Source organism: Grampus griseus, assembly GCF_964374135.1.
Source record: "Grampus griseus genome assembly, chromosome: 5".
Lineage (NCBI taxonomy): Eukaryota > Metazoa > Chordata > Mammalia > Artiodactyla > Delphinidae > Grampus > Grampus griseus.
The window spans coordinates 28,769,740-28,797,737 of NC_138998.1; the positions used below are offsets into that span (position 1 = coordinate 28,769,740).

Sequence of the window (27,998 nt, forward strand, 5' to 3'; positions counted from 1 at the left end):
CACATTTCTTTATGCTGGGTTGTGATTATATGAATTCACTGTGGCAATATTGATAATTTGACATTTGTAGGGAGTTTTACGTGGCAGCAAAATGTTTTTGATTAATAAAATGTGGGGAATAAGTTAATAATGTATTACTTAATAAATGCAGTTTGTTAAGTAGAAAAGAATATTTCAAAACTTGGTGGTGCTGGGAAAAAATGCATAGACTAAAACGTATATGATTAAAAAAATAAGCACTAGAGATGTAATGTACAACATGATGACTATAGCTAACACTGCTGTGTGATATATAGGACAGTTGTTAAGAGAATAAATCCTAGGGCTTCCCTGGTGGCGCAGTGGTTGAGAGTCTGCCTGCCGATGCAGGGGACACGGGTTCGTGTCCCGGTCCGCGAAAATCCCACTTTCCACGGAGCGGCTGGGCCCGTAAGCCATGGCCGCTGAAACTGCACGTCCGGAGCCTGTGCTCCGCAACAAGAGAGGCCACGACAGTAAGAGGCCTGCGTACTGCAAAAAAAACCCAAACAAACAAACAAAAAAAACAGAGAATAAATCCTAGGAGTTCTCATCACAAGGAGAAATATTTTTTCCTCTTTCTCTTTCTTTTTACTGTATCTATATGAGAATATGGATGCTAGCTGAATCTACTGTGGTTGTCATTTCACAATATGTGTAAATCATGCTGTATACCTTAAACTTATACAGTGATGTATGACAATCATTTCTCAATAAAGCTGGAAAGAAAACATGATGGTGAGGGGGGTATTGGGCAAAGTAAAAAGAGTAGTGAGTGGTAAGAAGCGTGGGATTCCAGATGATCCTGGATTCCTTCTGGCCTTCGGTGACTCTAAGCCACACGTTCACATCATGATACATTTTGAATATAGGCCATTCTGGTGTTTTCCCCACGTTAATTTTTTTCCAAATCCGACACTCGTTCTTAGAATTTCAAACAGTAAGATTGTACAGAGGAAAAGGTGAAAGTCTCTCTTGTACCACTGTCAAGTTTGGTATGTCTCTCACTTTTCTCTGCATATATATCCACGCTATTTGTAAAAAGTCTTGGCCACAGGCTTCCGAGTATCCACCACTATCGCCTCATCTGCCCTAGCTCTTTCCCGCCAGGACCCCCATAATGCAGCAACTGAAGGGTGAAGATGGGGACTTCCCTGGCAGTCCAGTGGTTACAACTCCACACTCCCAATGCAGGGGGCACGGGTTCAATCCCTGGCTGGGGAAGATCCTGCATGCCGCACAGCCAAAAAAAAAAGAATATGTTAACGTGTGAAGACCAGCCCCAGCGTGCTAGTCCCTGTGTCAGCCTAGTGGTTAAATATTTTGAATATCACCCCTGAATTTCTCATATGTATAGTTTAAAAAAACATAAATGGATTCATGTAATACATATTATTATGTCAGTTGTTTTTCATTTAACAATACATTTGTCTTGGACACCTTTTTTTCATTAACATACCAAGATATATTCTTCGTAAGGGCTGCAGAGTGTTTCATTGTAGGATATATCATAATCTATTTACTTAAACCCCAACTGGTGAACATTTAAATTGATTCTAATTTTAATCGTACAAGAAATACTGTAGTCCTGATTACCACATTTTGGGGACTTTAAATTGTGGTATGTGCTGCAAAATTGTTTTCAAAGCGCCTGTTTGAAATTGCTCATTTTCCCATCCTTCACCAGTGCCAAAACGCTACTTAATTTTAGCCAATATTATTGTTTAAAAATGTCTCTAATTGTTATGTTACTTTTGGTGAGGTTGAGTGTTTCACACGTTCAATTGATATATTTTTTTATTCTGTGTCCTGCCTAATCTTTTGTTCACTTTTCTATGGGATTGTTTTTCTATTTCTTAGTGACTTAACTAGTCTTTGTATATCAAGGACACAAACAGTTTACTATTTTGTCGCAATTTGTGCAGTCTGTCTCAGCCCTCCCCACCTAGTGTTTGTTTCAAGACTCAGAGAGTGGGTCCTGGTTAAAATGACCCTGCATTCTCATTTTGCAAAAGAGGAGGAAAGAGGTCTTTTTGTAAGTGCAGAGACATCCTCCAAAGTGATCTTTTTCAGAGAATGGGTTAGAGTGTAAGCTCTGCCTAGGGAAGAGGTTCCCCCTCAGTTCCAGCTGATTCTTGACATGTGAGAGTGCGGGCCTTTTGTTGCTAGATTCTCAGATTTTTCAAGAAGAAACCAGCAAACCAGGTTTTTATGCAAAATGCCCTTCGAACTATACGCCTGTCTGTCTATCTATACATCAATACTGTGAAAACTCAACAATACACCTTTGACCTAAAATCACCTCCAGGACCATTAGTGGCCAGCATCCCAGCACTGAGAGGCCTGGCCTCTACACCTCATATGCCCTTTAGGAAAGTGGGATCTGGAACGGGAGCTGAATTCCAAGGTGTGATGCCAGCAGTTGACAGCAGAGGGCACTACTACTATGGGCTCCCTAGAGTGTAGAGTAGACCCTCATTTAGCAGACATGTCCCACTGTTTCCTGACACATCCCTAAGTGTAAGAAGGAGACCAGTTGTGATGGTGTCTGTGCTGGTCAGAGAGCTGGTATCTGGCACTGGCCTGAGGAAGAGGTGAGGGGCTACACGGCAAAATGGAAACCACAGATATCGAGAACCCACTCTTCTGTCCATCCAATAGTTCCAGCTCAGCTGCTCAGGGTGAAAGGAATGTCCCCGGGAGTGGCCCACTAGGGCCAGTCTCCTTTGGCTTGTTCCTGTGTCTTGGATGATACCCCTGTTCCCACTTGTGCCACCAAATCTTGTGTGTTGTGGCACAGGTGGCACAGCAGAAGGTGACAGTTTCCCAGTGCTAAGTGATCTAGTGCTCTATAAACTCTTGGTTTCCTCGGGTCTTAGAACAGAACCTGGCACGTAGTAGGCACTCAGTAACTCTTGGCTGTACTGAATGTCAAACTGTGGCCCAGTAAAGGGAGAGTGTGCGGGTTCCACGCATGCTTGGTCAGCTGAGGAAGGAATCTAAATACTTTTGCTTTTGGCGTTACCGAAAAGGTGGTTCTGGGTGCACGTCAAGTTCCCTTGCTCACAGCAGCCCTGCAAAAGATGGCACCCGTTTCCACAGGGGGAAATTGAAGCTGGTGGGAATGACACATGCGTGCACGCGCGCGCGTGCGTGCACACCCACACACACACACACACACACACACGCACGCACAGAGCTACTTTTTGTATACTTCAGGGAAGCGAGTTGAGAAGCAAAAGCTACCAACCCTGACACTTGACTGAACTTGGGAGGACACACCCGTGACTGCCAGGCCCTGGGCTGAGATGTTTTAACTAAGTTGGTTCTCATAATTACCTGCTAGGTAGAGTTTATTTTCCCCATTTTACAGAGCGGGTAAGTGACTTGCCAGGATTACACCGCCTGGGAAGGTGGAATTTAAATGCGTCTTTGACTCCACAACCTGGATTCTTCTCTGCCCTCCTGCAGGAAGTCCTGGAGGGAAAGGGGTGCCCCAACCAGGAGAGCAGAGGATGTCTTCCCCATCAAGAACTGGTGGCTGACAGTCATCCCTACTTGGGCCTGGCCCCTGTCCACCCTTTTTGTTTTTTTTTACATTTAAAAAATTGTGGTAAAATATACATTCCGTAAACTTTACAATTTTAACCATTTTCAAGTGTACCATTCAATGGCATTGAGTACATTCACATTGTTGTGCAACCAGCACCACCATCTGCCTCTAGAAGATTTTCATTATCCCTGACTGAAAATCTGTACCCATTAGACAATAATTTCCATTCCCTCCTCCCCCCAGCCCTGTCATTCACCATTCTACTTTCTGTCTCTATGAACCTGACTATACTAGGCACCTTGTGTAAGTGGAATCATATAATATATGTCCTTTTGTGTCTGGCTTATTTCATTTAGCATAACATTTTCAAGGTTGATTCATATTGTAGCATGTGTCAGAATTTCATTCCCTTTTAAGGGCTGAAATATATACGTATGTATATAATATATGCATAACATTTTGTTTATCCATTCATCTGTCAATGGACACTTGGGTTGTTTCCAACTTTTGGCTATCGTGAATAATGCTGTTATGAACGTGGGTGTACAAATACCTGTTTGAGTCTCCGCTTTTAATTCTTTTGTGTATATACCCAGAAGTGGAATTGCTGGATCATATGGTAATTCCATGTTTAATCTTTTGAGGAGCCACTATTCTCTTTTCCACAGTGGCTGTACCGTTTTACATTCTCACAGTAGTGCGTAAGCGTTCCAATTTCTTCACATTCTTGCCAACACTTGTTCCCATGAAATTTTGTTTTGAATACCCCGTGACACAGCTTGGCAGATTGAGGCTGGGGTGGGAGGAAGGCTTAAGGAAAAAAAGAATTCCCAGAAATCTGAGTCTCAGTAAAGCAACAGATGGTTATAGGAAGGGGTCAGAGACTGTTATCCAGAAAGAAAGAGTTCTTTGGTTCTGGGTTTCCCAGCTGGATCCACAAGGCTGGCCAGAAGGTTGGGAGTTGGGGGGAAAATGGTTGCCATCTGAACAGACCTGGGATTTACTCAAAGGACCAGTATGGGTTCGGATCAGAAGCCGAGACGGTCCCTTTAGTTTAGGACGGGTGGGGCAGGGCTGTCTGCCCAGGAGGCTACAGCTGCCCCCAGCTTTCAGCAGGCCCGCAGCTGTACTGGGTGGGGGGCGGTGTGTGTGTGTGTGTGTCTGTGTCTGTGTGTCTGTGTAGACGGGAGGACGTCCCCGCCTCTCAGCAAGGCCTGGGAGCCACTCACTAGGATGCCGGATTTTCCTGACGGATTAAACGTGGCATTCCCTCCTTCCCGCTTCCGTAACAGGCCTAAAAATAGCTCGTCCCAGAGGGGCTCGGGAGAGGTTCCGCCCCTCTTTGGGGTGGGGTGGGGCGGCTGTCGCGGGAGCGGGAGGCATCAGAGACCCCGGGCCTCCGGCTGCTGGCGCCAAAGGTTCTCTGTGTCCCCGGTCCCGCAGGTTGGCAGCACTGGGTGGGCGGGAGGCTCTGTCACGCGCCCTCGAGAGCCCGCGCTACTCGGGGCCGAGGAAGCAGCCCAGGCCGGCGCGGCGGCGAGGATTCCGGGAACGGCCTCTGTCCGGGGCGGTGGAGCGAGTCGGGAGGCTGGGCCGGGGCGGAGGAGCGGAGCCGCCGGCTCGCGACCTCTGCCCGCTCCCCAGGCTCCGGGGACCCCCAGGTGAGCCGCGCCGCGTGGGAGAGCTATGCCAGGAATGCAGCCCGGGAGGGGCGCGGGTGGGGAGCGTCGTGCAGTCCGAGACCGGAGCCACGGGCCGCAGGGGGTTCAACAGCAGCGGCTCAGGCGCCCTGCGGGGTCCAGGCGGGGAGCTGCGCCTCGGGACCCGCGGCCTCCAGCCTGGCCGGCTCCGGACCGAGGTACCCGGAGGGAAGCAAGAATGACTGAACCCGCCGGACTGGCCTTCGCTGGGAGGATGGCCTCGGATTTTCAGTTTTTCAAAAAAGTAAAATGATTGGGGGCGGGGGTGGGGTTGCTGCTTTGCGTTCTGTAGGAAAAGGGGGATCTTTTAGCGATGAGATGAGTTATTGATGAAAACAAACAGATTAGCATCTCTGGTTCCTCCGCCTTGCACTCCGAGGCAGGAGTGTAGCAGGAGGCAGCCACCGTATTTTCCTTTTGAGGTGGCTGCAGATAAAAGGCCAGGGGAACTTGCTGGGTACGGGACAAGGGCCCGGAAGGCGGGTCAGAGGAGGGGTCTGCGGGGCCTGGGCAGGGGTTACCCAGGCCTGTACCTTAAGGCGCAGGGCCTGCCTGCCCCTGCACGGTCTCTTGAAATGTGGTATCTAACAGGACTTTGAAGAGAGGCCTGATGAGTGTGAGGTGCTCCGACTGTGGCCTCCTACACTTCCGTCCACAGACGGGGTGGGTGGTTTCTCTCCTTTGTCACAGCCCCTCACACCTGCCCCTAGAGCTGGGGACTGGCCAGTGAGAACAGCCCCACCTAGAGAAGGCCGGTTCTCCAATCAAGCAGCTGATAAGCGGTCTTCTGTCTGTCTCTGTCAGCACCAACGCTCTGGAGACCTCTCCCTCACGTGGGAATCTTTTTGGATACCATCCAACTTGATAAAATGGTCGCATGAAGTTACATTCTTCAGGTTGGGAACAGAAACCTGAACTCACTTGTGCAGAATACCTGGGTTCTGCCAGGGAGCTGGAATTTGGTCCAAAGGCTTGTTGCTCAACTGACACAGGAGGAGGCAAGGGGACAACTTGGTGGGCTGTTCTGAACCTCCCTGTGGGCCCCTTGCAGGGAGGGCCAGTCCTGTTCAACAGGGTTTACTGCTTGCAGTGCCATCTGTCACTAGGCCTCCTACCTCTTGAGAGGATTTTGTGGGGTCTGATGTCCCAGGCTCTGAAGCTGGAGAAACACTACCAAGAAGCAATGACTTCTCCATGGGAAAGAAAACACCAGTATGTTCTAAACTGCTATTCTTTTAGATGTGAAAACTAGTGTTGGTTTTTCACAATTTTGCACCTGGGAAGATAGGTCTTGTCAGTATGTAGTCGTCTCTAAAATACTTTGAAGAGATGTCAGTCAAATCCCTACCTCCCATTTTTATTTTAAAGAAAATCCTTTTGTGGCAAAAACTTAAAATGGGCTTTTGACCAAACCAAGGACATCATCTCTTAAAAGTATCTCCAAAGTTTCTAGGGAGGAAATGGGAGACCTGGTGTAAGGGACAGCTGTGAGCCTGGTGGAGTGGATCTCTCTCTTGCTACTTTATGGGTAAGAAAGAGTGGAAAGGGGGGCTCCTTTCTTTAGAAAACAGCAGAAACAGAGAGCAAAGCAGAACAAGGTCTGTAACGGTAGTGCTTCAGGAGAGCTCCTGGGTCACTCTTGTCTCCGTTGGGGTCTCTAGCGCTCCCTTGCCTACGGTGTGTGCACGGCCTGTTTGCAAACTGTGCGAGGGTTTCCTTGGCAGCCAGAACACTTAGCACTAATGACACGCCTGAGCTCCTGGGACGGCACCGCTGAAGTTAGCTGGGAGTCAGGGCAGGCTTGTAAATGATCGCCTGGCAGCTGCCTTGGAAGCTTGGCTCCTCCAAGTGCTCCTTGTAGCTTGGCAGCATTCTTGAGGAAGCAGAACAGACAGCAAGGTGGCAGCGGTGGTGGTGTAGTCTATCTGTTAATTTATGTTAAAAAAATCAGCCAGAGTTTTGTTTAAAAAAATCAGCTCTTTGGTCATTTTTGTGGATGTTCTCTTTGACAGATTATAGGTGGGCAGGTTTCAGAAGAATTGTAAAGTTTCCAGGAGTTGTTTCACTGTGGAATGGCTGCCTTGTGAGGTAGTGAGCATCCCGTCACTGGGAGTGTGCAAAGCTAGTGGTAGACAGGCTTGTTTTCTTGGCCGTGGGATTGCCCCAGGTAGAAACTGTCTCTTCAATAATGAAGTGAGTTTGGAATGCTAGCGTAAATATTCTTTTGGGTCCCACTAATTCATGACAATGGTCTAAGATTGGGAAGTTCCTGGGACCCATCAAAACATCTAGAGATGGTTAATAGTTCCAGATTTCCTAATGACGGTGAGTCATTTTATTTATTTATTTATTTATTTATTTAACTGCTTGTGGGATCTTAGTTCCCCAATCAGGGATTGAACCCGCGCCCCCTGCAGTGGAAGCACAGAGTCTTAACCACTGGTCTGCCAGGGAAGTCCCACAGTGAGTCATTTTTGCCTTGTGTTTCTATTCCCAGATGTGGGAAAAGAAGTCTGCTGATAATTCAGTCTGCAGAAAGTACGGCGTGCCTGCCCTCTGGGATGTGTAGTTTCCAGGTAACCAGCAGCATTCTCGTTTGGCTTTGTCTTCTGCCCATCCCAACCAGGACCCAAGCTGTGGAGCTGAGTTGTATTTGGCTAAGTTCTGCCAGGATACAGGGAGACTAAATTTAGGGTCTCCAGCATAGACCCTGTTGTGATTTGCTGTAAACTCTTTCAGTCCTTACAGTTTGGTCAAGAAATCTCAGGTATTGTAATTTACAAAATGGGAAGGGATTTATGTATCATCCTCATCATCATTGGGAGGTAGTTTGGCATAATTAGAAGTTTTGGAGTCAGAACTTGATTTGGATCTTGGCTTCCTTACTTAGTAACTGAAGGACTTGGGGCAGGGCCCTTAGCTTCTCTGAGCATCAGTTTCTACATCTATCAGTTGAGGCAAATCATAGCTACATACAAGGTTGTATGATGGCTAGAAATAGGAATATTAGAGGCTGGCACAGTGCCTGGTGCACGGATACTTAATAAATTATAGCTGCTATCATCCTCATCAACTTCAATTCCCACAGTTCAGGGTATGTGCCCAGCAGTGGGGTTGCTGGGTCATATGGTAGCTCTATTTTTAGTTTTTTAAGGAACCTCATACTGTTCTCCATAGTGGCTGTATCAATTTACATTCCCACGAACAATGCAAAAGGGTTCCAAAAGGGAACCCTCCACACCCTCTCCAGCATTTATTGTTTGTAGATTTTTTGATGATGGCCATTCTGACCGGTGTGAGGTGATACCTCATTGTAGTTTTGATTTGCATTTCTCTAATAATTAGTGATGGTGAGCATCTTTTCATGTGCCTCTTGGCCATCTGTATGTCTTCTTTGGTGAAATGCCTATTTGGGTCTTACACTTACTTTTTAATTGGCTTGTTTGTTTTTTTGATATTGAGCCCCATGAGCTGTGTTTGTATATTTTGGAGATTAATCCTTTGTCCGTTGCTTCATTTGCAAATATTTTCTACTATTCTGAGGGTTGTCTTTTCATCTTGTTTATGATTTCCTTTGCTATTTTAAGTTTTAAGTTTAATTAGGTCCCATTATTTTTTAAGTTTTAAGTTTAATTAGTTCCCATTATTTTCATTACTCTAGGAGATGGGTCAAAAAAGATCTTACTGTGGTTTTTGTCAGAGAGTGTATCCCATTGTTCATTGCAGCACTATTGACAATAGCCAGGACATAGAAACAACCTAAATGTCCAACGATAGATGAATGGATAAAGAAGATGTGGTACATATGTACGATTACAATGGAATATTACTCAGCCATAAAAAGGAATGAAATTGGGTCATTTGTAGAGATGTGGATGGACCTAGAGTCTGTCACACAGAGTGAAGTGAGCCAGAAAGAGAAAAACAAATATCGTATATTAACGCATATATATGGAATCTAGAAAGATGGTACAGATGAACCTATTTGTAGGGCAGGAACAGAGATGTAGACGTAGAGAATGGACACGTGGACACGGTGGGGAAAGGGGAGGGTGAGACGAATTGGGAGATTAGGTTTGACATAAATGCACTACCATGTGTAAAATAGATAGCTAGTGGGAACCTGCTGTATAGCACAGGGAACTCAACTCGGTGCTCTGTGATGACCTAGATGGGTGGGATGGGGGGTGGGTGGGAGGGAGGTCCAAGAGGGAGGGGATATAGGTATACATATAGCTGATTCACTTCATTGTACAGCAGAAACTAACACAACATTGTAAAGCAATTTTACTCCAATTAAAAAAAAATTCCCACAGTTCTGCTCACCATTTGATGTCAGAACCCTAGGACTTCTGAGAATTGGACTCTTGGGGTTCTAGTGACAAAAATGGGTGGTACTTTTGGGATTTAGTAAAAACTCAGGAACTCAGATCCCTGATTCAGAATTCTGTATAACTGGGAGTGGGGCTGCCACCTTGGGTATTTACAGACTGTGCTCAGAGTGTAAACAGGAGGGTTTATGGGCTGCTCAGGAAGCCAGCTAGAGCACTGCTGCCACCTCTTGACAGTCAGTGTGGGACACTTACTCACTGATGAGCCTGTGCCCACCCACGAGGGCTCCTGCCCTCTAAGCTTTCATCAGCGGCCTGGAGGATTAGGCTGTGGACACAGATGGTCAGCACATCAAGCATTTCACTAAGCCTAAATGGCGTTTCTCTCCAAGGAGTACAACTTAAGTGCCCCTAAGTCCATTCTTACTCTTTATCCTATTTCTTGTTGGTCCATAGCCTCAGTTCCCCAAGACCCCGAGAATATAGAATCTTGAAGCAGATACTCTAAGATTTTGACAGTTCCATTCAGGTCAATAGCAATCTGGGCTGCGGGTAATATGCTAAGGGCTGGAATCCAACAGATGTGAATAAGCCATGGTCTCAGCCCCTGTGGAGCTCACAGCTGGGGATGTGGTGGGACAGGGGTGGGGGGCAGAAAGGACACAGAAATGTCCTGTATGGCCTCTCCTTGGGGCTCCCTGTCCTAGCTCCTTCCCTGGCACTTAATGCTCTGGGGGGTAATTCGGTGTATTTTTCTGACTTTCTGGAGAACAAAATCTGGAGCCAGACCCCAACACTTAACTAGTCGTGTGATTGTGGGAAAGTCATCTGCCCTCTGTATTCACCTTGAAATTTCTTCATCTGTCCACTGGGTTGTTGTGGGAATCAAATGGGATAATTCATGCAAAGTCTTATAACTGTGTGTGAAGCACACAGTTCCAGAAGTGTTCACGATTTTTATTAACAATGGCAGGGGGGACGTCCCTGGTGGCGCAGTGCATAAGCATCTGCCTGCCAATGCAGGGGACATGGGTTCGAGCCCTGGTCTGGGAAGATCCCCCATGCCGCGGAGCAGCTAAGCCCGTGCGCCACAACTACTGAGCCTGTGCTCTAGAGCCCGCAAGCCACAACTGCTGAGCCCGTGCGCCACAACTAATGAAGCCCACGCACCTAGAGCCTGTGCTCCGCAACAAGAGAAGCCACCGCAACGAGAAGCCTGTGCACCGCAACGAAGGGTAGACCCCGCTTGCCGCAGCTAGAGAAAGCCTGCATGCAGCAACGAAGACCCAATGCAGCCAAAAACAAGCAAACAAACAAACAAACAAAAACAATGGCAGGGACCGTTGCCTGGGTCACCATCCGTCCCAAGGGCCAGTCACGGTGCCTGGCACTTAGTAGGGGCTCAGGAGCCATTTGTTGGTGGGATGGGTGAATGAATGTTGCACAGCCACCCAGCACAGACCAGAGTGTGGTGAGGGCGACCAAAGGAGTGTACGGTCTGTGCTCTGGGAGCCCGGGGGAGAGGCCAGGGATTCTGCCTATGGGCCTGGGAGGTATTTATGGTGGCATTCATGTCTGAGCAAGGCCTTGAGCATGAGTTCACCTGCACGAGAAGCAGAAGGAAGTGGCGGAGGGCCGTCTATCCCAAGAGGCAGCATGGCATAGTGGCTCAGAGTGCAACTCTGTAACCAGGCTGCGTGGGATGGATCCTGCTTCCTGCACCTAGGGCAAGCTTCTTCACTTCTTTGTGGCTTAGATAATAATAGTACCTCCTTGAAGGGTTGTTGTGAAGATTACATGAGTTATTCTTTATAAAGCATTTAAAAACAGTGCCTATGAATAAATAGCCCATAGATATGAAAGTATGGACAGCAAGTAAATGGTAGGTGGGAGATGCAGCTAGAAAGGTAGTTTGGAAGCAGTTCATAGAGGTCTTTGACTATCTTATTTTTTATTGAATTATATTTGACTTACAATATTATATTAGTTTCTGGTATATAAAATAGTGATTCAATATTTTTATACATTACAGAATGATCTCCACAATAAGTCTAGTTACCGTCTGTCACCATACAAAGTTATTACAATATTATTGACTACATTCCTTATGCTGTACATGACATCCCAGTGACTTATTTGATAACTAAAAGTTTGTACCTCTTAATCTCTCTCACCTATTGCACTCATCCCTCTGCCCCCTCCCCTTTGGCACTCACCAGTTTGTTCTCTGTATCTATGAGTCTGTTTCTGTTTTGTTATGTTTGTTCATTTGTTTTGTCTCTTAGATTCCACATGTAAGTGAAATCATACAGTATTTGTCTTTCTCTGATTTATTTCACGTAGCATAATACCCTCCATGTCCATCGATGTTGTCGCAAATGGCAAGATTTCATTCCTTTTTATGGCTGAGTAATTATCTATCTATCTATCTATATCTTCTTTATCCATTCATCTGTTGATGGACACTTAGTTTGCTTCCATATGTTGGCTATTGTAAGTAATGCTGCAATGAACATAGGGCTGCATTTATGTTTTTGAATTAGTGCTTTTGTTTTCTTCAGAAAAATACCCAGAAGTGGGATTTCTGGATTGTATGGTAGTTCTATGTGTAATTTTTTGAGGACCCTCCATACCGTTTTCCATAAAGCTGTACTAATTTACAATCCCACCAACAGTGCATGAGGGCTCACTTTTCTCCACATCCTCCAACACTTGTTATTTCTTGTCTTTTTGATAATAGCCATTCTGACAGGTGTGAGGTGGTATCTCCCTGTGGTTTTGATTTGCATTTCCCTGATGTTGAGCATCTTTTCATGTTGTGCCACTCCCTTCTGGCCTGCAAAGTTCTGCTGAAAAGTCAGGTCATAGTTTTAGGGGAGTTCCCTGTACACATCTAGTTGCTTTTCTCTTGCTGCATTTAAGATTCTCTCGTTAGCTTGAGTTTTTGCCATTTTTAATTATAATGGGTCTTGGTATGGAACTCTTTGGGTTCACCTTGTCTGGGACTCTCTGTGCTTCCTGGACCTGGATGTCTGTTTTCTTTTCCACATTAGGGAACTTTTCAGCTATTATTTCTCCAGTTAAGTTCTCTTCCCCTTTGTCTCTCTTCTCCTTCTGGGACTCCTATATCGTGAATGTTAGTACACTTGATCTTGTCCAAGAGGTCTCTTAAACGGTCCTCATTTTTTAAAATTATTTTTTAGTTTTCACCTTCGGTGATTTCCACCACTCTGTCTTCCAGTTCATTGATCCATTCCTCTGTATTATCTAATCTACTGTTGATTCCCTTCTCGTGTGTTTTTCTTTCAGTTATTGTATTCTTCAGCTCTGTTTGGTTCTCCTTTATATTTTCTAACTCTTGGTTGAACTTCTTACTGTGTTCATCCATTCTTCTCCTGAGTTTGTGGAGCATCTTTATGACCATGACCTTGAACTCTTTATTGGGTAGATTGCTTATCTCCACTCATTTCTTTCGGAGTTTTGTCTTGTTCCTTCATTTGAAACATATTTCTCCATCTCCTCATTTTGTCTAATTCTCTGTGTTTATTTCTATGTATTAGGTAGGCCAGTTTTGTTTCTAGATCTTGGAGAAGTGGCCTCATGTAGGAAACGTCCTGTGGAGCCTAGTACCACACTCCCTTCTGGTCCCCAGAGCTATATGCTCCATGGGTGCCAGCCATGTGGGCTGAGTGGGCCCTTCTGTGTGGCTGGGCTGGCTGCTGTGAGTGTGCTGGTAGGTGTGGCTGGCCCTGCCTCATGTAGTGGCTGCCAGCCCCCTGGTGATCGGGGTTGAGTCCTGGGGCAGCTGGCTGTGGGGGCTAGAGGGGCCCAGGGCTGGTGCCAGCTCTCCCATATGCAAGCCTTGCTGGCCTTCAAAGCCAGGTGTTCTGGGAACTCATCTTCACAGTGCAGGACCTCTGGGCTGGGGAGCCCTGAGGTGGGGCTCAGACCCCTCCCTCCTTGGGGAGAACCTCTGCAGTTGTAATTATCCTCTTGTTTGTGAGTTGCTCGCCGAGGGGTGTGGGTCTTGACTAATTTGTGTCCCCACTCCTTTTACCCATCTTGTGGTTCCTTCTTTATATCTTTAGTTGGGGAAAACCATTTTTGCTAGTCTCCAGGTCATTCTTATAGATAGCCAGTCTGTAAATAGTTGTAATTTTAGTGTGTCTGTGGGAGGAGGTGAGCTAGGGTCTTCCTACTTCACCATGTTGGCCATACTTGCTTGAATATCTACTTAGTGAATTTGGAATTAGCCCACGAGGAGCACAGAACATCACTTCCCATGTGGCTGAAGCTCCGTGGTGGCTGCCCCTTGTAAACAGGGCACGCACTTCCCATTTTGCCACAGTCCTTAATGCTCCCTATGCCAACACTCCCTACTGCAATGGTTCTGAAGCAGTTAGTCTGGAGATCTGCATTTCTAACGAGTGTCCAGTTGATGCTGTTGCTGCTGGTCATTGACTACACTTTGAGAACCACTGCCCACGTGTATCTCGGACACTAAGATAGGGAATCAGTTGCCACTTATCATCAAGCTTGTATTTGGTTTCTCTTACACCTGGCATGTTTCCTACCTTTAATAGTGCCTTCGTGGTCCTGGTGGAATTTAGATTTGCAATTTCTGGTATAATCAGTATTGGAAGGCTAAGTCTAAAGGTCCCAAGAGACAGGCCTGTGAGAAGGAGATTTGGGAGTGGCTAAGGCTCAGCCTATAGCAGGCCTATGGTAGCTGAAGCTATGGTTACGTGTGAGCTCATCCCCAGGGAGAGTGTGCAGGGAGAGATGGGTGATGGGTGACCAGCAGACTGTCACAGGGGCACTGGCACACCCTGCCTTAAAGGAAGGGTGCAAGGATAGTAGGCTCTTCCTTGTTCAAGGAAGAGGCTGGAAGGGGCATTCGAAGAGGTGGGAGGAGAGCTGAGAGAGTGGCTGGTGGAACATTCTTGGCCTTATTATGAGAGAGGGGACTGTGGGCAGACATCTGAGGCCAGGGCTTAAATATTAAATAGTTAAACAGCGAGTTCTCAGGTGAGCTCCTGGTCTGTGGGAGGACAGGAAGCAGGTGTCCTGTTACCCTGGCCCACAGCCCACCTGGCAACGTGCTGCTGCTCCAAAGCACAGCTTGTTGTGGCAATTGTCTCTGAGGCTCCGGTGACACAGTTAGAGCCTGCAGCTGAGCATGGTGAGTGTCATGTCACCTGCCTCCTTTTTAAAAAATAACGTGACATATTAAGAGGAATGTGCTGGTCTTCTCCTCATGGCCGTGATGAGGATGCTCATGGCTGGATGGTTTTGTTTCTGGAGTATGTGTTGGGGAGGAGGATCTGAGAAAGGGAAACATTGGAGCTGAAATGGAAAAGGTGGGTCCGTGGCATCCTGTGGCAGCTTCAAGACCAGGCTGAGGGGTTTGTTTGCACTTGGTGCTGGGGCAGCAAGGAGCCATGCTAAGCTGGCGAGGAGGGGGCTGGGGGGCAGGTGTGTGATTAATGCATCTCGGTGGCCCCAGTGCCTGGCACCGGGCCTGGCCAAGCTAGGCATGTTCTAAAGGAGCGGGGGAGGGGGTGAGTGAATGAATGAATGAGTTCGATGGCTAAGGTTTGATGATCTGATCCAAGCAAAGTTTTAGGACAAATAGCCTCAAGAATCGATGTTGGATGGTTCAAAGTCCACAAGCTTTGGAGCCAGATGCCCCTCCAGCTGTACTTCAACTCTGGCCTCCCTACCTGGGGAGGACACTTAACCTTTCCAGACATCCATTTCCTTGTTTGTAAAGTGAGGATAGTTCTACCTGTTGGTGGGTTTGCATTTAGAGTGTGTGTCTGGCTTGGAGGCTGGCACTCCCTGCCCTGCGGCCGGTTTTCTTACCGAGCACCCTCCCCTTGCCTCTCCTCCAGTCCCCAGAGTACCCCAGGGCAGGTGGGGGCAGGCTTGTCACCTCCCACTGCCGCCATTCCCAGATGAAGACAGGCTCAGGGTGCTCAGGGGCCTTTCCTGGAGGCCTTCCCCTCTTTGCAAACCGAGCCTGACTGTTTCTTCAAGGCCTTTCAGCTTCCTGAGGTCAATGACCTTTTTCTTCTCTGACTTTCTGCTGTACTTGAAAGTGTAAATCACATGATCTAAAGAGAACTTGATTGAATAGGGTTACATGTATTTCCTGTTCAGTCAGATTCTAAGTTCTTTAAGGCCGGAAATTGTATATTTTTCTTTAAGAAATTATAAAAGTAATAGATGATGACGCAAAGAACTGAATAGTATAGAGAGGTGGTGAGTGGAAAATAAAAGTCCTCTAACCTCTGTTCCCACTTCCCAGGTATAACCATTGCTAACAGCTTATTTTCCTAGAAATAGTCTATGCTTATTAAAAAGTATAGATAATGAACCATATTTAGGAAGAATAAATCAGTCTACTTAATTATGATTATATATGAATAACAAATATGAATCATTCATATATGTGTATGTGTTATGTTGTATCATTATCATCATTGGTCTATGTAAGACCTATCTGTCTATCTATCTATCCATCTCCTACCCATGCACCATCTATTTTATTTATTTATTTTATTCATTTATTTATCCCCATTTCACATTCCCATTTCCCTCCTGCCTCATAGGAAACATTCTAATGTGAGATATATATATTTATGCATATATGTATATATAATACGTATACACATACATATATGAGATATACATATCTCCTTTATTTTTGCTAATTATTATTAAATGTCATATTAATATATTATTTAAACAGAAATGGATATATATGTATATATATAGTCATTATTCCATATCAATCAGTACATAAAAACTGCCTTATTCTTATCAATAGCTGCATAGTATTTCATCGTATAGAGATACCATTCATATCCCCACTGTACTTTGTACTTTGCTTTCTTGTAATTTTCTTGTAATTTGCTATTACAAATAATACTACAAAGACAATTTTCGTACAAGCACCTTTGCACACTTGTATGAGTTTATCTGTAGAACAGATTGTAATTCTTAGTACTGGAATGTTCATTTTAAATTCCGGTTGCTATTGTCAAGTTACTCCCCAAAGAGAGCAATTTCTTTGTCTAACAAGAGAGTGGTGAGTAGAATCTGAGTCATTTAACAACAAACTGGAGCTGTTTTCTAAACCATGAGGTTTGAAACAGACCATCGTGGACTGAGCACAATCTCTGTGCAGAGACACGGCTGCTCTCTTGAGCGCCACCCCGTGGCAGGGGCGGACATCATTTCGCTCACATCCCACTAGAGAGAACATAGTCATACTGATCACACCTGACAGCTGGGGAAACTGGGAACTGTAGCGCACCCCTCCATTAAATGTTGCAATTACAGAAGGAGAGCCACTTAATGTCCACCATTAAGTGACTCTGCCTCCCGTGGCAAGTTATTAGACTTCATCCTGAGGTCAATGTAGGGTTGCAGAAAGACCTGCTTATACATTGGACAGCTCCCTCCTGACCAAGCCCTCTGGCAGGCACTCTTACAGTGGACTTGGGCATGGCGGGGGGTTCACTGAGGACCTGCTATGTGCCAGGCATTGGCCTGGGTGTTTCGCCTGCCTCATTGCTAACCGCAAGCCTGAAGAGGAGGCCCTGTGATCCCCAGTACACACGGAGGCTTAAAGGTGTAAAGGATCTTGCTCCAGGCTGAGGATCTGAATCCGCATTTGTGTGTCATAAAGCCCACAGCCTTGCTCTGGCTGTGTCAGTGCACAGCACGCACACTACAGGCTCCTGCTGGCCAGCGCGGTACATGGAGCCACACGCACCAGGCCTAACTTCAACCCTCCTCTCATTTTCCAGGCCCTCTCTCAGCTCCTGTGCCTGCTGCCGTGGTCTTGGCGGCACCCTTCCCCAGTGGTCAGCCCAGGGCTCCCCCCGTCCATGCAGTCCCACGCTACCACCGCCCAGGGCCTCAGCGACCCCCTCTTTGCGGCCTACACTCTCCCCACCTTCAAGTTCCAACCTCGCCGTGAGAGAATGGACTGGAGGCGCATTAGTGCCCTGGACGTGGACCGCGTGGCACGGGAGCTGGATGTGGCCACCCTGCAGGAGAACATCGTCAGCATCACCTTCTGCAACCTGGACCGGGAGGTGTGCGGCCGCTGCGGGCAGCCCGTGGACCCGGCGCTGCTCAAGGTGCTGCGGCTGGCGCAGCTCACCATTGAGTACCTGCTGCACTGCCAGGACTGCCTGAGCACCAGCGTGGCCCAGCTGGAGGCGCGGCTGCAGGCCAGCCTGGGCCAGCAGGAGCGCGGCCAGCAGGAGCTGGGCCGCCAGGCCGACGAGCTCAGGGGCGTGCGGGAGGAGAGCCGCCGACGGCGCAAGATGATCAGTGCCCTGCAGCAGCTGCTCCTGCAGACGGGCGCCCACAGCTACCATGCGGTGAGCATCTCTGCGGGCGGGGCTGCCGGGAGGGCTGTGGGCCCAGCCACCGGCCACCCGGGCGGCACCACTGCCTGGCCCCTGAGGCTGCTGTGGCTTTTCTCCCTGGGGCTGGGAGCAGATTTCAGAGATGCCGCTGGTGGCCAGAGAGCCCCAGGGTGTCTCATCAAGTCTATGGCGTGTGTGTGTGTGTGTGTGTGGAGATTGTACATGTGTGGCAGGTGTGTGTATGAGTTCATGTCTCGTGTGCATGTGTGAATGTATGCAAGGTGTGTATGTGTGTTTATGGATGGTGTCTGTGATTGGAAGGTACATCTGTGACTGGTATGTGTAGGTATGTATGTAGAGTGTGTGGTGTGTAACATGCTTGCATGTGAAGATATATTTATGGTGCGTGTGTGTGAATGAACGAAGGGTTGTATGTGTGTAAGGGTGTGTGTATTCATGGAGAGCGTGAGTGTGTATATACGAAGGCTGTGTGTGTGTGTGTAGAGAGTGTGATGTGTAAAGGTGTGTGTAAGAGGTGTGTGACAGGGGACTGGTAGAGCCAGGCCTGTTCTGGAAAAGTGACTCTATTAGTCAGCCAAGTGACAGTTCATTCCCCAGAGTGGCATTTGAGCATTTGCGTTTCTTTCTATGGAAAGAGCGGATGGGGGACAGTTGCCCTTTAGTAGCTTGTCAGGGGGCCCGGCCCTCTGCCAGGCTCTGAGAATGAAGACACAAATCATGCTGGTTCAGGTTTAACAGAAATTCATAGTTTGGGGGTGGGTGGACAGAAGGAATCATTAGGACATGATGTTAGTGGATTGAATGGTAATTGACATAATTAATATAATGTTAATTACGAGAAAAGGGTCAGAACCTTTCCAGCAGTAAAGGACAAAACAGCAGTCTAACCTGGCTTAGGCCAATAAGGAATTTATTGGTTAATTTAACTGAAAGATCCAGGGTTATGGTGGGACTTAGGTGATGGCACCAGAATCTAGTTTCTCTCTCTGCAGCTCTTGGCAGTTCTTTGTCAGTGTGGATTCCATTCTCAGAAACCCTCTGCCCGTGTGGCAGCAAGTTGGGCCACTGCAATGCCAGCATCTCATTTTCCCAGATTCAAAGCTGGCATGGTGGAGGGACTAGTCTGGTGCCTGGTTTGTGAGTGTGCTGCTTGGGGTGGAAAAGGGGAAGGAGGGAAGGGTGGGTTGAGGGGATGGGCTTATAATTTGGAATAAGATGCCTTGTAACATATTCCCTGCCCCCCAGCTGATATTCCTTCAAACAACTAGAAATTCATGTGTCACTTTAGAACTCAGGAGTGGGCAGAGTCCGTCAACCCAGACTGTATCCATCTGGATTAGGTTTGGCTGTGGGTGACAGGAAACCTCAAATTATAATTATTTAAACCAGATAGAAGTTTATTTCTCTCTCTCATGAACAAAGTTTAGAGGTAAACAATCCAGGGGTGGCATGTAATCGCGGACCCAGTTCTGGATTTGTTTCTCTCCAGCCTCATTGTGTGACTTCTGCCTCCTGGTCCAAGATGGCTGCCTGAGTTCCACCTCTCAGGTGCACATTCCATTCAGCAGGAGGAGGGAGGGTGAGGAATATCATGGCTCTTTCTTTAATGACACCTCCGAAAAGTGGTTGCGTATACTGCTTCTGTTTACATGCCATTGGCCAGAATTTAGTCACATGGTCACACCTGTTTGTAAGGGAGGAGGTGACATATATTCTCATTAGCCTCACGGTCAGCTAAAAATCAAGGTTTCTATTGCTAAGGTAAAAGGGGAAACTGGTACTGGGGGACGATTGGCAATTTCTGTCACATTTGCCTTTGTGTAAAGACAGCAAATAATCTGCCCTCTTACTCTGATTGACTAGCAATGGCAGCCTGCAAAGCCGTGTTGGAAGAATTTTGAAGTTTTACAGTGAAAAAATGATATGCTGGATTGGCATTGTCTGAAATGCTTGAGGAGAGTGAAGTGGAATTTCAGGTGCTATATTTACTACCCTTTGCTCTAGTGGTTCTCAACTCTGGGTGAGACTTGGACATTGGTGTTTTTTGATAAAAACCTTTTTATTGTGGAAAATTTCAAACATATACGAAAGTAGAGAGAATAATATAATGAACCTTCATCTTCACACTCTGCAGCCCAATAGTTATCAACTCATGGCCAATGTTGTCGCATTTGTTCCTCTACCCAATTTCCCCCAGCCCTGTATTATTTTGAAGTGTATCAGTCATATGAGTTTATCTGTAAATATTTCACTATGTAGCTCTAAAAGGCAGGGACTCCCATCCCACTTTTAAACATAAACGTAATACCATCATCATGCCCTGAAAAACCAACAAAAATTCCTTAGTATCAGCAAAGGATTATACTAATCATTGTTCCTAGCTCCCCATGGCACTGGTAGTGTTTTAAAATTCAGAAAAAGAAAAAAATATATATATATATTGGGGGGGATAAAATATATAGTATATATATTTTGGGTTCAGTCACTGCCTTACTCAGTAAATCAAACTCTTTATATATGAAGCAGCCCAAGGGGCCCAAGGAATGAGAGTTTTGATAGAGGGAGAATCCCTGGCTGACTCAGGTGAGCTAATCCTGCACTTCCCACTACTTCCCTCTGTGTAGTGCCACCTGTGTGACAAGACCTTCATGAACGCCACCTTTCTCCGGGGCCACATCCAGCGCAGACATACGGGCGTGGTGGAAGGTGGTGAGTCCAGGTGGCCCTCCTGGGACCGTGCAAGGGCCTGGGCTTGTGTTCAGTGGGTGAGGGGCATGTACACCACCAAAGCTGCCCTCAGAACCTCATCATCCAGTTGAGGATGGGGGGATCCCACATGGGGCGGGGAGGGTTTCTGACCACGTGTTTAGAGAAAAAGGGCTGGGAGTCAGACAGGTAGGTTCCAGTCTTAGCTTTGTCCCCTTCTGTTATGTGACCACGGTCAGTGTTTCCTCCTCTGTCCTTCACTGTGAATGGGGCAGTCAGACAGAGTGACTTTGAAGGGCCCTTACCTCCCAGCCTTCTGGAATTTGCTGTTCTCTGGTGCTGACTATGAATAAGCTTAACTGGGCTTAATGAGCAGTCAGACCAATTCTTTGACTTTTTTAATGTCATGAGCTTATTATGACTTAATCACTGTAATTTTACTGTTTCAAATTCTAAAACGAGTAGCAAGGCTGTATGTTTTTCCCATTAAGAGGTTTGCATACTTTATATCTGTTTTTTGAGGTCCAGTAAGAAATAGCTGTTAAAACGTAAAATAAATATAGATATGAAAATATAATGTGATAAAATGTAATATAAATTAAAGATAAAAATCCCATTGAATAAAATATTTTTCCCTTTATTTTAATTTCTTTTTCAAAGAACAGAGTTTTAAAACAGCACAATTCACCTGGTTACTATGCATTTATTATATATCTAATTCTTCTTGGTTCTGCATTAGAGGCTGCTAAAGAAAAACAGATTTTCTACTTGTTAAATATTTTTTTCTGATAAAGATATGTATCTTTGGAGAGGTATTTATACACATATTCATAGTAGCTCAGATGTAGAGGAACCCAAATGTCCATTGACAGATGAATGGCTAAGCAATGTGTGGTATATAGATACAAAGAAATACTATTCAGCCTTAAAAAGAAAGGTAATTCTGCAATATGCTACAACAGGGTATTATGCTAAGTGAGCTAAGCCAGTCACAGAAGGACAAATACTATATGATTTTACTTAAATGAGGTACCTAGAATAGTCAAATTCATAGAAACAGAAAGTAGAATGATGGTTGCCAGGGGCTAGAGGAAGGGGGCATGGGGAGTTAGTGTTTAGTGAGACTAGAGTTGCTGATTTACGAGATGAAAAGCATTCTGAAGATGGATGGTGGTAATGGTTGCACAACATCATGAAGGTATGTAATACCACCGAACTATACATTTAAGAATGGCTAAGGCGGGGGCTTCCCTGGTGGCGCAGTGGTTGAGAGTCCGCCTGCCGATGTAGGGGACACGGGTTCGTGCCCCGGTCCGGGAAGATCCCACATGCCGTGGAACGGCTGGGCCCGTGAGCCATGGCTGCTGAGCCTGCGCGTCCGGAGCCTGTGCTCCGCAACGGGAGAGGCCACAACAGTGAGAGGCCCGCGTACCGGAAAAAAAAAAAAAAAAAAAAAAAAGAATGGCTAAGGCGGTAAATTTTCTGTTATGTATATTTCATCACAATAAAGAAATTGGAAAAAATATGCCTTTGATCTAGAAAATTTAAATACAGAAAGGTAGAAAAGAGAAAATAAAAACTGTGGACAATATCACCTGCAGTTAATATGTTGGTATATTCTCAGTCATTATTTTTCTTTATACAAATATAGTCATATAGGATGCAGTTTTGACACTGCTTATTTTCAGTTAAGAATATATCACATTTTCCAAAGTCAGTAAATCATCTTTGAAAACATGATTTTTAATGGCTGAATAGTATTTCATCATGTGGCGATCATAATATATTTCACAGTTGAATTATTTCTCAATTTATATGGGCTACTAAAAAATTTTCCTGTTATAAGTCACATGATGATAACATTCTTGTACATAAATCGTTGTGCATATTCCTTGTTATTTCCTTAATGTAAAGTGCTGTAAGGAGAGGAAAAATATGTTCTTAAGGCAACTTTTGCTACATTAATGTTCATTAATTTATAGTCAGGCAGCTGCCTTCTCAGATAACCCAGCCCTCCCATTCCAGACTCACCTCAGATCACTTAATTAACCCAAATTAATTTACACTGCATCTAAAAGTTGCTTGTTTCTAAAAAGTCCCATCTGAGAAAAGCCATATATTTCTTTTCAGAGTAAAGCTTAAAGTTTCAGTAACAGTACCATCTAATAGTCTCTAAATGTACTTTAAAAAGTAACAAATGTTGGGCTTCCCTGGTGGCGCAGTGGTTGAGAATCTGCCTGCTAATGCAGGGGACATGGGTTCGAGCCCTGGTCTGGGAGGATCCCCCATGCCGCGGAGCAGCTAGGCCCGTGAGCCACAACTACTGAGCCCGCGCGTCTGGAGCCTGTGCTCCGCAACGAGAGAGGCCACGATAGTGAGAGGCCCGCGCACCGTGATGAAGAGTGGCCCCCGCTTGCCACAGCTAGAGAAAGCCCTGGCACACAGCCAAAAATAAATAAATAAATTAAAAAAAAGTAACAAATGTTCAAGAACAATTGGTGTCTTTCATTAACTCTTAGTTTATCATTATGTGATTTAGTTAGAGTACTCTTCTGTAATTCAAGGTTTCCTCGTAGTGCCTGCTGCCTTTTCCCACTGGAAATTTAAAACTACACATTTCAACTACACTATATTCCTGAAAAGAGTGAACTTAAAACTACAATTATTATCACTCTTTTAAATTCCCCTCTGATTGCTGTCAGGATACATAGACATGTTCTTTGTATTGATAATCAGTGTGGTGATTTGGTATTCTGCTTCTGTTACTCTGCTGATTTTGCATTCACATTACCATGTGTTAGTACTGTCAAAATCGTTATTTTAAATGACAACAATAGTTCACATGGATTGAGCTGTTCTGCCAGGCACTACGCTAAGCCCTTTGCATTATCACATTTCATCCTCACAGTAACTCTCTGGGTTAGGTGCTATTACTATGTCCATTTTCCAGTTTGGAGAAACAGAGGGTCAGGGAGGTTCTGTCATTTGCCCAGAGTCAGTGTACAATGTAAGTGGCAAAGCTGAACTCAGACTGAGGTGTGACGGTATACGTTCCACTGACTTTGACTTACGCCGTCACCCTCTCTTCGAGTGGACCCCACAGGAAAGCAGAAGAAGCAGGAGCAGCCAGTGGAGGAGGTGTTGGAAGAGCTGTGGGCCAAGCTGAAGTGGACCCAAGGGGAGCTGGAAGCGCAGAGGGCAGCGGAGAGGCAGCGGCAGCTTCAGGTGGGCGTGGAGAGGAAACGGCAGGGGGCTTGGTCACGGACTAGCCTAGAGACCCATGATGCACTCGCATCCCACAGGGCCAAAATTCTGGCTGTTTCATAGAGCAGGAGACAGAGCTAGGATGGCATCTTCCTGGATGTGCTAAATGATTTTGGGTAGTTTGGCAAGGAAAATTCAATTACTTGGTCAGACCTGTATGGCCAAAAGAGAGCTGCAGCTTCTTGCATTAGCACCTTCGGAGAGCATTTGAACCTGAATTTTAACTTCTTACAATATAATGTTAGCTTTTTAAGGACAAAGACTGGATAAGCTCCCAAAGGCAGCCCAGAGGAGGTACTCAGTAAGTATTTGTAGAACGAAAATGCATAAACTTGCCTCACTCCTTCCGGCATTTATTCATTCATCACTCCTTCCCTCAGCATGCATTTACTGAGCACCAACTATGCCAGGCATTGTGAGGAATATAAAGAGAGAAAAGACATGATCCCCATCCTCAAGGGCCTTTACGGTTCAGATAAGACTAATCCCACTCCCTGTCCCAGCAGTGGGAACCGGGGGATGAATGTTCTTTGGGTCTCCATAGTGGCTTGCACAGACAAGGAGCCCTAGCAGTTTCTCGGTAAATATTTGTCATAATGTGGAATTAATGATTCTCTTGTTCTTGCTTTTCTTTGTAGGAAGCAGAGATCACTCGCCAGAGGGAAGCAGAAGCTAAGAAAGAATTTGATGAATGGAAAGAAAAAGAGCGGGCCAAGCTATACGGGGAAATAGACAAGCTCAAAAAATTATTTTGGGATGAATTTAAAAGCGTTGCCAACCAGAACTCTACGCTAGAAGAGGTACCCAACCTAAAAGGCTTCTCAGAGTTCTTTAGTTGAAAACCTGCTTATTCTCAAAATTCATTTCTTTGTTTGTACTAGTTCTCTGTCATCTGCCATTGGGGGTGGGTAATACACTGTGAGGCCAGATACTAGAGGCCAGTGCCCAGGATTGAATCCCTGCTCCATCACATACTGGCTGTGTGATCTTAGGCTAGTTACCTAACCTTCCTCTGCCTCAGTTTATTTTCTGTAGGATAGGTTTCTGAAAGGGTTAAATTAACACATAGACAGCACTTAACATTATCTGGCATATAGTAAGAGCTCCTGAGACATTATCCTTATTTTCTCAAAGGGCTTTCATCACTGGACAAGAAATGAGGCAAAATGTAAATGAATGCATTTTTCTTCTAACAAGTACTTGCTGAGCCCTGGCTACAGGCGAGGCTGTCTGTTGGGGTCTGTGGGGGTCACACATAATAGCTAACATTTACTGAAACTTTTCTAGCCCCTGTGCAGAGTACTTTACATACACTAACTTTTAATCCTCATAACAACCAAACAACTATAACATTCTAAAGGTAAGTGTGTCATTAGTTTATTAATTTCTTTTTGAAAGTTCTTTTTTTAGGGAATTCCCTGGCAGTCCAGTGGTTAGGGCTCTGCGCTTTCACCGCAGGGATCCCTGGTCAGGGAACGAAGATCCCACGTGCTGCACAGTATGGCCAAAAAGTAAAAAAAAAAAATAGAAATAAAGTTCTTTTTTTTTTTTTTAAAAGAAAGGCTATTATCATTCCTCCTTTACAGGCCAAGACACTGAGGTCACATAACTTGCCTAAGGTCACACAGCTGTTAAGAGGTAGCGCTGGGATTTGAACCCAGCTCCTTAAACTTCAAAGCCCCTGCTCTTCTACTGGATATATTATTAAGTTTATTCAAGAAAACCTTATTAAAGTTATCCGTGGACTGTATCTTCCCATATAAACCTGTATAACTAAAACCGTATCAGGGACAGTGTTTGAGGAGAAGTATTTTCAGGATGTATTTAGCTCTTATTGGTCCACTGAACATCAAGGAGAATCTTTTCTTGATTTGAAAATGAATTGTGTAATAGTGTTTCTCATGATGATTGCATGCTTTGCCTAAAGAAACACCTAGACAACTTTTCTAGAAGGGGATTGTTGTAGGATATGCGTGGAGCCTTGGTGGTCTCAATCTGAGATGGAAAGCCAAGGGTGGAGGGCGGTGGGAGTGCAATGAGAGCTCTGCGTGTGTGTGTGTGTGTGTGTGTGTGTATCGATAGTGACCCAAGTCCTCCCATTCCTAAATGTTCCCCCAGGGTGGGCAGAGATAATCTGTGGAGGACAAGATGCTGCCCCACCATGTGGATGTCACACTCCTAACCCCCAGCTCCACACCCATCATCTCTGAGCTCATCTGAAACTCCCTGACTCTCATGCTTCCCCTGACATGGTACTCTTTGACTAGACACGTTAGATACCTAGGTATTGATTTGAATTTGGAGTTGTTGTTCATAAACCATGTCCTCAAAAATCAAAAGGTTACTTTTGGTTAGGAAATTCTGGGTTGTGGTAAATGAGGACATAATTCTTACTACCATCCATGGTTTCCTTTTAACTTGGATCACACTGTCCTAAACGGGAACATCCTTTTTTTTTTTTTTTTTTTTTGCCTTTCCCCTATAGGATGGCTTCTGTTGTATTTTTGTGTTTGTGTGTCTCCCCCGCCCATCTCCTGTCACCTGACATTTTATTATTTCACTTTTATTAAAGTATAGGAACCAAACTGGATACAAGATTCTCAGTGTAGTTGGATAATTATCTTGTTGATTTATTTTTTAAAAATTCTGGGGGAAGGGGAAACAGATAAGATCCATTTAGAGTGGTTGTGAAAAACACTGTAAGTCCACTTTACCCCACTTGAAAGGAAAACACCATGAAGGTTTGTGATGCCAAGAAAGCCAGCTCCCTGGTGTGTCATAAGCAGCAGTGTGAAGACAGAAGTGACACCTCAGGGGCCGAAAGTGCATACATCTGATCAAGCATCTGATCAAGCATTTGACTCTACAAAAATATTCAAGGGGTTTAGAAATGGTTAACACTTGGACCCAATATTGCTTTAGCAGGAACTGAGAAGAGTTAAAGATTAGCAAGAGTGAGAAGTTAAACTCGGACTTAACTGTTCTCTAAAGCTTGAATAGGGCTTTTGAGTTTGTTATAGTAATGGAGATGGAGATAATTGCTTTTGTCACTGCAGTAGTGATATATTTAAAAATATAACCATAGGGGGGTGGAAAGGCACCTTGTCTTTGATCCGCTTTTCCATGCCTTTTCCTTCACACCGTACACTATTAGCTTGGGGAGCACTAGGCGTTGGTGACATGACTCCAAGTTGTGAAAAGCCAGGCCTTCTTGGTGACAGCCAGGATTTTTCTTTGTGGGAAGAGGGCCAGGAGTCCTCAGGGAGTGGTCTGGAGTGCCTGAGACCCTCCTCAAAGCTCCGATAGTCTAATTCTCTTCAGCCTATTCGAGACTGAGGAAGAAATGGGAAAGCCGTCAGGCAAGTTCCGGGTTTGAAGTACAGCAGAATTTCAGCGCGATGGAAATGACACTCTTGAATCCTGTTCTTCCGTGGGAATTTGCTTCTCCTGCACAAGGGCTCAGCTCTCAGGAGAACACGAGTGAAGGGGAGTGTGAACTTGTGTGAATGTTTGCAGGCATGCAGATACCTAGTGAGTTCAGGTTGGGGCTTTGTGGTTGGGGTTAGGTGTGCCCTTCTGACACTGCTCTGGGTATAAAAGACAACATCATGATTAGATGTTCATCTGAATGAAACTGCACACTGGTCTTTTCAGAAACTGCAGGCACTGCAGTCCCACAAGGTGATGAAGTCCAACCTCGGGTCCCTGCAGGATGAGGATCCCGAGGAACGACTCAGCCAGGCTCAGGAGCTCCGGGGCCTGAAGGAGAAGATGGAGATTCAGGTGAGCCGATGCCCTGTGCCTTCCTTCCCAGAGCCAGGCGAGAACCATGCTGTCTTCCGACAGAGTTTGTCGGTTTTGCTCTGTGGTTTAAGGGAAGTTGAAAGACATCAAAGTTCTATATTTTCAGACCTTCTGGCAATTCATGAAAGCATAGAGTAGGGTTCTTAGGATTCTCAGGTGAGGCTGGTGACATAAATGTGTGCAATGTCAGATTTGCCTGGGAGTTTTTTCAAAA

The 27,998-nt window shown here is 45.6% G+C and overlaps 1 protein-coding gene across 2 annotated transcripts in view; it reads left to right on the forward strand.

Annotated features, from left to right (window-relative positions):
* The first annotated feature begins 5,144 nt into the window (after positions 1-5,144).
* DZIP1L (DAZ interacting zinc finger protein 1 like) overlaps positions 5,145-27,998 on the forward strand; it is a 46,427-nt gene continuing 23,573 nt past the window's right edge. For both annotated transcript variants that reach the window (XM_082655401.1, XM_082655402.1), the window contains exons 1-6: positions 5,145-5,232; positions 17,420-18,001; positions 20,635-20,719; positions 23,820-23,941; positions 24,619-24,780; positions 27,635-27,763. In XM_082655401.1, coding sequence (XP_082511527.1) covers positions 17,501-18,001; positions 20,635-20,719; positions 23,820-23,941; positions 24,619-24,780; positions 27,635-27,763 — 999 coding nt within the window. In that variant the 5' untranslated portion in view covers positions 5,145-5,232; positions 17,420-17,500. The remainder of the gene's footprint in view (positions 5,233-17,419; positions 18,002-20,634; positions 20,720-23,819; positions 23,942-24,618; positions 24,781-27,634; positions 27,764-27,998) is intronic.